Source organism: Ceratina calcarata, unplaced genomic scaffold (genome assembly GCF_001652005.2).
Source record: "Ceratina calcarata isolate Rehan_Ccalc_2016 unplaced genomic scaffold, ASM165200v1 scaffold110.2, whole genome shotgun sequence".
In the NCBI taxonomy this organism is placed as follows: Eukaryota; Metazoa; Arthropoda; class Insecta; order Hymenoptera; family Apidae; genus Ceratina; species Ceratina calcarata.
This window is the reverse complement of record NW_017131915.1, coordinates 302,230-311,355: the sequence shown is the minus strand read 5'-3', so window position 1 is coordinate 311,355 and position 9,126 is coordinate 302,230. Positions and strand designations below refer to the sequence as shown.

General features: G+C 41.3%; 1 protein-coding gene across 6 annotated transcripts; it reads right to left on the bottom strand.

Annotated features, from left to right (window-relative positions):
- Positions 1-196: 196 nt before the first annotated feature.
- On the bottom strand, positions 197-9,063 carry Usp47 (ubiquitin specific protease 47). 6 transcript variants are annotated; one of them, XM_018037842.2, is made up of 18 exons: positions 8,959-9,063; positions 7,121-7,306; positions 6,734-7,022; positions 6,435-6,613; positions 6,166-6,340; positions 5,981-6,102; positions 5,683-5,876; positions 5,275-5,600; positions 4,985-5,205; positions 4,706-4,870; positions 4,500-4,628; positions 3,604-3,979; positions 3,101-3,463; positions 2,480-2,995; positions 2,096-2,364; positions 1,577-1,972; positions 1,328-1,494; positions 197-1,228 (listed from the first exon to the last, which is right to left on the bottom strand). In XM_018037842.2, exons 2-18 carry the CDS (start codon positions 7,301-7,303, stop codon positions 940-942), a joined length of 4,359 nt encoding a protein of 1,452 aa, XP_017893331.1. In that variant the 5' UTR covers positions 7,304-7,306; positions 8,959-9,063; the 3' UTR covers positions 197-939. The 6 variants fall into 6 exon arrangements, with proteins under 6 accessions (XP_017893331.1, XP_026666821.1, XP_017893324.1 ...); XM_026811020.1 differs by lacking the exon at positions 8,959-9,063 and adding an exon at positions 8,826-8,911; XM_018037835.2 differs by lacking the exon at positions 8,959-9,063 and adding an exon at positions 8,604-8,689.
- Positions 9,064-9,126: the final 63 nt, after the last annotated feature.

Below are 9,126 nucleotides of genomic sequence, written 5' to 3'. Positions count from 1 at the left end.
CATCCTCTACAAGAAAGGTCTGATACAATTTTTCCGTATGTCCAACGGTTTGGGAGTTATTGGCCAAAAACGAAAATTTGGAAGAAATTGAAGGGGTACCCCTTGGAAAAATCTCGGAAAAATCGAAAATTTTTTTTTGTTGTTTATTATTAGCAATGTCCTTCCGAAGTCTGATTTCTTTTTAAAAAAATGCGTTTCTGAAGTGCATAAACTTTTAGGATTGACTGTATAGCCAATACATGCTTAATTTCTTCTAGCTTTCTTCTTTCTTACAATTCGGAGATGTTCACGCCGGTTTGTTGCAATGCGTCGTTTTGATCGATCGATTCTTTGGCGTTGTCGAGTGCGGACGGTAGTGCTCGTCCGTACGAGATTCTATAGGTCGGTGATCTGAAGCTTAATTATCTTTATGGTCTCGAAACATATTAAAACGATACCCGACAATCGACGCTCAGATTCAGTCCTGTAAAATTTAGCTAATCGAAGATATAGTCGCCACCGATGATCATCCCAAGATAAGTAACGCATATACTTTTCAAATATCCAATGATGGTGGTAGTTAACGCGGAGTTGTAAAGCGTGCAGAGGATCATGTAAAAGAGGACGAAACCAATCATGCACGAAAGCCCGAACTGTACGATGAAGAAAACGTTGGTCCAATGCGGGAAGTTCATAACAGAACGCACGTCTCCCGTCCAGCAAGCGACGGCGTTTCAAAAATTCGACGAATTTTACGAGTATGATTCGTTCCAACGGCCTGAAGGCCTTAGAGACATGGAAGCATTGTAATTCGAGCCAACATTTTCCAAAGTACAGAATATTTTTGAGTCGTTGAATACTCGAGACGACAAATACTTGATGAGACGTTCGAGTTTCGCGTTTTTTCGTACGTCTATGTAACGATTCTTCGTTAGAGAGTACACGTTCGATAGACGACGATCATTGAGCGTCCAGGTGAATTTTAAGCGCCTTTTCTTTTCGTCCGGTGTAACGCGACGATGGTGCCGATGAAACCGGGAGATACCTTGTTGGATAATTGTACGACGCGGTTCTACTGTAAAGCGGCAACTCAGCAAAATGAGATGAGAAGACCTCGCGTGTCATTGATGCTGATTCTTCATTGAACGTGATTCCGTTATATTCTTCCCGCGATACCCGCTGCTGCTGTTCCTGCTCTTGCTCCTGTTGCTGCTGCGGCTGCGGCTGTGGCAAAATGTCCCTATTGTCTCTGTTGGGAGAACAGCAAATTTACTAATCGATTCAAACCATGTACTCGCTCGTATACGTACGTACATAATAGACATGCAAGAATTTTGACGATACGTACTTATACATGAACATGTTCTTCTTTCCAGCATCGAGTTCTGCGATGCCAGACGATAAACTTATCCATGTTAAATCCTGGAACTGGTTTACAGGATCCACTACTCTAAATAATCTCCTTTCCCGCGCTATCTCTATATGTTTCTCAGGTATTTTTGACATTCTGGACAACTAAAAAATATAATAATTGTCACACGATCGTCAAACGTGCAACGAAGAAGATCGTTGTAGGTACTAGCGTGATTCGACTTACTGTTTTCACCATTTCTTCTACGGTCATCTCATCCAAGGCAATTTTCTGCACTGGTCCGAGCGCCTTTCTCTTGGGGAACCAACGCTGTACAGTAATTAAATGACTATTGGTCACCGGTTCATCTTCGTCCGATGACTCTTGCACGACTACCGGTTGCTTTCTTCTCAATATTAACTCCTGGACCAATATTTGCAAGCGAAATTGCGCATCAAAGTGAAAATCTTTTATCCTTTGATGGTCCTCGAGTAGCAACATGTAAGTGTTCTCCAACAATCGGCAAAAGTGGTACGGGATTTCTATATCGTACTTATTTTTCATTTCCGCCAGGATTTCTCTTTTCATCTGGCCGACGGTCATGTTCTCATCGACCGGAAATTGAAATGAAAACATTTGTTGCTAAAAGAAAAAAAAATACTCTTACACTGTATACTGTACGATAGCACTTATGCACTTGCGATAATGTGCAGTTAACCGTGTCATACGTTCGTTAATTTACGCAATGTTCAATACGATACATACCTTTAGCAAACTGGCACTTCGATACACTTCTACTACCAACATACGGTTCTGCAGATTCAGATTATAAAAGAAATCTATGCCTATCGAATAATTTTCAGTGTCTAACAAATTAGGGGAAACGCAATTATGTATAACCCATTCCGTTTTGGCGCTTCTGATTTCATCATAGTCCCATATCTCGAAACATTCAGAAGGTACGCCAACGTACGGCTCCAAATTTGTCTTTAGATCCTTAAACGTCATCCTTTTATCAACGACTACTTTCAAAACTGCAGAACAGGTACGATTGAAACATGGTTAGTTAAGTATTTATACAGTACATAACAATAGTACGCGGTTATTTATGTGTCGTACTAAAAAACAGTGTATACGCAGTGTACATACGTTTCGTATTATGATTCGTATATGGGCTCGCTTTGAAATAACATTCCGATTTGTCCCAATCCTCGAACGCGACTTGACTCAACATATCGATGAGAGGATTTCTCGTGCTGTTCGACGTAAGATGGGATAATTGAAGTTGATCGTCCTCGGGGACGTCACCGTCCAATGTTTTATCGCTATCGCTGAGGCTGCCATCCTCGCTGTTGCTTTGCTCGGGTGTATGCCATTCTTCGCCATCTCTAGTCGACTCGTGAGGACTCGCGTTTCGAACAGTGTCGACGGGTTTGTTGTTATCCACCGCGATCGGTTTTTTGATGCTATTCGATGCATTACTCTCAAGCTGGTGTTGCTCGGACGCGGTGGTACATGCGTTAGATACATCGTTCGGATCCGTCTTCGACGTATTCTCAGCCGCCACTATCGTCTTCATCTCGACGTCGTTGCCGGAACGAATCTGCTCCTCTTTATCCTTGGACGGTTCCTCCACAATTGGAATATCGAACATCTTCAACTTTTCTGTGCACATTTTGTTCAACATACGATAAACACGTGGCATAATTTTCTGAATGTAAAAAAGATACTAAAGAAAGAATGATCGCCGATTCGATTTTACGTTCTTACCTTTGCTGACATCGGCCAGTTTCAGACTCAGCGTCCTAACGGCCTCCAGTCGTTCTGCTATCGCGGATATCGTCGACTCAAAGAAAGACTTGTTACACTCGGAATCGTACTTGACGCAAGCGAATACTTTCGACTTGGTAGAAAGCTCTGTAACTGCCAGTTGAGCATCTTCATTCTCCAAGAGTACAGTTTCCGAATCCTCCTTCCGCAGCACTAATTTCATCTCGTCCGGTTCCAAGTTCAAATGTTTACCCACCATTTGACTGTATTCCCTGACCGTTTGGGGAAGTAACGCTCGTAAATTCAATATTGTTTCTAGCCTTTTTCCGCCGATGTCGACAACGTACACAGTAGTGACGATCCCTGACCATGGACAAACAAGCCAAACCAGGAGACATGAATTTTTCGTCGGATCATATCGATCGTGGATTTCGTTTAACGTTCCGACAACGTTACATCTTATGTACCAACTCGTATGCGCGACTCGAATATCTCATCCTTACCGGATATTTGTAGCAGTAAACAGTATCGGCTTCGACGACGCCAAAGACTTGAGAATTTCTCCTGTTCTTTGCCTTCGTATGTGTTAACTACCGTGTCGGTGCTAGGATCGTAAGCGACTAAACGACATTGATCCAAGCTCACTATTCCCTCCAAATCGAAAATCTGGTAAGCGTGTTTCGTCATTTCGGCCAAGGTTTTGTGTGACGCGAAGAAAATCAACATGTCTTGCTTTTTATCTTCGTTGGGCCGTTGACAATACACGCTCATTACCGCATTCTCTCCATAGATATCTTTTATATCGATATTTATTTTCTCGTTCTCTCGCTGTTTGTCGCTGTCCTTCATTTTCTCTAACAATTCCTCCATACCATGAACCTAAAGGACAGAGCATGAAGTAGGGTTCTAAATGAGGGGGGACGTAAGCTAAGACGCGAAGAGGGAAAACAATTGCTGGTCAAACTTTAGCGCCATTTATAACATTCCGCGGACTATTGTGAATCTGTTGTACAGCTTCGCGCATGTCCATAGTTTGCATGGTCATGCGAGCAAGCGAATATCTATTTATGTCCGATATTAAACATTTGCTTAAGTCCCTATTTCCTGTACAAGACAGGGACTGGAAACATGGGATAGACAGGGATAGCTTAAGACGATCTTAAGAATAAGCAACGACTCTGAATACCAATACCACAGCGTACTTTAATACCTAATCATGCTGAGGATAAAGTAGCAACACCGCGGGAGTCCGGCTTTCGCGTAGTGCAGGCATAGGCAAATCATTTTTCCCCACACTAATACGTATTTTCAAGTGTAAAATGCACCACAATATGACCAGCAATGCAACTTGCTGCATGGGGTGGGGAGTGCATGCACCCATGGTCTGGGCACCCCTTACCGCCTCAATCCTCCGTTCTCTAGGTCCATGTTCCATACCCTCGTAATCCCTTCCATAGATATCTTTTATATCGATATTTATTTTCTCGTTCTCTCGTTTTTCGCTGTCCTTCATTTTCTCTAATAATTTCTAAAATACGATGAGATCCATAAAAAAGTTGACGCATCGCAAGGTCAATCAACGGGTCTACGGAATGTACTCTGTACCTTTATATGTTTTGGAAAATCTTGCACCTCTATGGGTAGAGCGTTACGTGCAGGATCGATTTGTCTGTACATGAGCATATACGCGCTGGTACTACTCGTAGCTCTGCTAAGATATGATCTAGTCGAACCACCACCATACGTTTTCTGAATATCATCATCCGTTATCTGGAATAATTCAGTCGACTCCGTTCGATCATCTTCCTTTCATTTTATTCTACATATCGAACGATACTTTACTCACGTCCGATTGAATATCGTATGCGTATATTTATTACGTACTTGCGTTACGCTTTGATCATTGAAACATAACCATTCCTGCGTCCTAAAATCTTTAATGTAAGCGTAATAATGGCCACCGCTAGCACCACCGCTATGAATCATGATCGAAAACAACTCGTAATTGTAAGGCCCCATCTCTGCAATTTTCTCATCGTGTTTCTTTTCGTTCTCGCAATTATTATGCGCGATGTAATTTGACGTCGACGGTCCGATGCCTATGCCTAAATACGTCGTCTATACGAATAAATGTCGTTGTTTCAACATACTTGCGATTCGCGAAATCGACATACCTTCGTCATCGGCCTGATCTTGATTCCTCGTCGTTGTCGTTGCTGTCACTGGCGTCTCTATCGGGATCGCTGACTCCGTCCCCGTTTCTGTTGTCGTCGCCGTCGTAGTCGCCGTTGTTGCCGCGTGATTAGAAAGGCTGTTAGGTAGATCGTTATCACTAGCGGAAGAACAATCACCGTTTAACGTAGCACTGTTCGTTATCGAACTGTCATCGGATTTCGTCGAAGCGACATTTTCATCGTGCTCGGTAGCCGGCGATTCACCGTTCAGCACTGATGCAGAACTGATAAAAGGATTCAAGTTCAATATATCTGGAAAAGTAACCCTAAAATTAAAGAGTTTAGTAGTAGGAGTGAAAAAACATGAGATCCAAAATTAGTTGATCATTTCAGTTTTCAGCAACTCACTTATTGTTAAGTTTAATTCTATGGAAGGTTTCTAAGTCGAAGTCGAATCGTTTCAGATGAATCGTCAAAAGATAGGGAAACTTTGTGAATTTTAATCCTTTGTGAGCATCGCATTTTTTGTTACATTTGTCGCAATGATACTGATTGTTTCCTTCCAAAATTTCATATTGAACGAACGCTTTTAAGGATTCTTCCTAAAATCTCGATAAATCAGTTCCAGTTCGAACATCATTTCTATTCTACCAATCGTATCTGGATAAATTTCTTAGCGAAGTACAAGACTCGATTCAAAACTTACCACGCTGCTATACGTCTCGCTGCTACCAAAAGGTCTTACTGGCAGTGGAATATCGAGAAACGTATCCGCCCTAGATTTTTCATTACCGCATTCGAGACATTTAACGTAATCAATCATCGTACCTGACGACATAAACGCAATTACCATGCTGCGTTTCTACGCATATATGTATATCCTGTATATACCTTCGTAAAATCTGCTTATCAAATCGGATTGTTCCGTGTTCTTGAACTTTTGTTCCAAAGCATCAAACATCACTCTACAGAGTTCCTGAATATCGTGTTGTTGCCACGCTTCTGTCGAATCCCAACCGAAGCTTTGCGTCAATGCCGTAGTTTTCACTGCCGCCTTCGTGGAAGTCTACAACGAATAAAAGAAACTTATTCGTGCAGATTTTCTTCTTAACCCATAAATCGACGAATCGCATGTGATGATACGAGAACACAGCGCGTACCTGCAAGTTTAGAAATAACTTCTGTAGTTGATACGGAATACTGTTAGCTTCATCCTTTTCCGAGCCCTCGACGTACTCCCAGTTGTACAATGCGTTTCGAAATTCCGGTGTCATGTATAATGACTGTAATAGGCTATTTAAGTAACATGTCATTGCTTGGTTTACTAAACCGACATAGTCTTGAAAAAAAGACATAGAACGTAATGTTATTAAATTAACATTTTTTAATGTTACACATGTACGCGTATTAAAAGAAATTCCCTTGCGTGTGAGATTGTGAGAGACTCGATACAACGTACTTGTTTCAGGACTTTTCAGAGGACTTCCCAGGTCAACGTCGTCATCGCCGTCTTCTCCTCTGGATAATGGATGATAAGAATAACGACTGGATGCTTGCGAATCAAATGCCTTCGGTTGGGAACCAGCACAATACCTGGCTCTCTTTTTTTTAAAGTAATATTCGCTAGGTATGAAACCAGAATCGACCACCAGCAGCGTTTGTTTCGTTTCCGTCAAAGATTCTTGCTCCAAGTCCAAGTGAATGCCAACCTCCGACAAAGTCTTGTCCTTCATTTTGGACAAGTCGATCTAACATGCGAACAAGTTAATTTTAATTAATTTAGTTGCATGAATGAAACAGTCGTGGAATCAAATATATGTGTAAATAGAGATGCAAAGACTCGAACCAGTTCGGTCGAACACAGATACAGGTTGAATCTGTCTTGTTGCATCTGACATTGTTCCTCGATGTAATCGTAAAGTTCTTTGACACGCGTGGATATGCGTACAGGAACTTTCCGAGAGGGAAGGTTTCCCATCATAAGTACGTCGCATGGTATCAAATACGTCTGATCGGCTTTGCAAATCATAGTCTGTAACAAATCGACCCAAGATGTATTAAAACACGAGTTTTCACAGTCAGCACAAAACGATTATTCGCATTTTTTCTGTACGCACGTACAATACACCAAGTTTCCTAAATCTATAAATGTATGACTATGTACACGCGTTGCAGGAAACGATCTATGGAACAACGACGATTACACGAGACCTTACAAAAGTACGAAATATTTCAGAATGGTATCGTATGAAATGATTGGTAATTTTCAGACAAGTAATACTGGCATAGAGCCACGTTAAAGATTAGAAAATGAGCAAGATCCATGCAACACGGCAAGATACTACTCTACGGAGTATGACACGGTAAGGAAAGCCTATAGAACCTCCAGTTATATTTAGAATGTCTAAACCAAGACTCAGAAAATGGCTCTCTTCTCTGAGATCAGAATTCGCCGCCCCTCCCCCTCCTTTCCTCGTTCCACTTCTACTTTCTTCGTCTACGTTTTGCTTCAAATTACAGTGGAGGAGATAATTATATTATATTCGGTTTGAACGAGCTATTCCAACCTTCCGACGGATGCGTCGGTTAAAAATTGACCAACTATCGTCGTTTTCCTTGTTATTTTCCGTGCTACATGTCCGTCTTGTTAATGGCATATAAGCTCAACAAAAAATTCCTCTGTACATGTAATATATCCACATTCAATCCAATGTTCCGATGATCCAAAGTTTTGTTTAGTTTCGTTTCAAATCTCGTTCCAAATGGTACACGCGTAATTATTACAATTACAATATTCGTGCAATTGAATATCCTTTAAATTTAGAAACCAACATTTTTAATGGACCAAGATATATCGCAGGCAATTATATTTCAACATTCATGTTTCGTCAAGTTTCCAATTACTCGATTAACAAAATCACTTGCTGTTGTGTTTTACATTGCGCACACGTACCTATCGTGTAACGTAGGCGGATTGAAACTATTATATCCGCTCGTTTTATTTAAAGAAATAAGGAATATTCATAAACCGTTTCCGAACTCACGCGAGACTCCAGTAATTTGTAAATAAGACGCGATTAAATTTCACGCTACGCAAAGTGGTATATGTATATACACGAGTATCTGTTAAACATTCCACCGGTACTTTTTCTGCTCCGATTAGATGTATACCACCTATGTAAGTACATGTGGTAAACAAATTGAAAACGCAGAAAATTGTTGCCGGATATCGAGTAGATGGAAACCTAATTGACAAACGAAATTGGATACGATACCCGGAAGATTGGAATGCGCTCTCGTCTCTCTGATGATGATGCTTTCAGATTTACCGTTCCGTGACGATCGACCAAATGCTTTTCAAACATTCGCAGCGGTATCGTCCAGTGATTATCGCGATAAACATGGAATCGACGCGTGCCGATTTGTTAACTCGATATTGGAGTAACAAAAATGTGAACGGTGATAAAAGATGTAATCAAACGGCTGGCCAAACATTTACTACATAAGGTACTCGTCCCGTTCTCATCTCACGATTCAAAAACAATTCACACCGTGGAGAACTCGGTACCGCTGCACTTCCTTGCACGTTCACGTGAATCTTGATCAACTAATATTATTATTACTCGACGTTGATAGAGTTACTCAGTAATTGGTATAAATAAAGTCGAGATCGTGTTCTCTTACCGAAATTACTAAACAAGTGTGTAGTACGTAAGACGCAGTACGACGTGAGCATTTACGCCATATTTTGTAAAGCGTAGGACATGGTACTAGAACGGGGACGGATAGGACTACGACTGACTATATAGGCACCTATAGGGCAGCGCCGGCAGCGCAGTCAAAATACATAAA

Bases quoted from the DNA above. Each gene is read 5' to 3' on its own strand.
- Usp47 (XM_026811002.1), bottom strand. From the start codon at position 8,639: ATGTTTGAAAAGCATTTGGTCGATCGTCACGGAACGGTAAATCTGAAA. The intron at 6,341-6,434 runs GTACGCGCTGTG...TATTCGTTGTAG, and splicing joins AGTTATTTCTAAACTTGCAG to ACTTCCACGAAGGCGGCAGT. The intron at 2,365-2,479 runs GTATGTACACTG...CCTGTTCTGCAG, and splicing joins TACGAATCATAATACGAAAC to TTTTGAAAGTAGTCGTTGAT.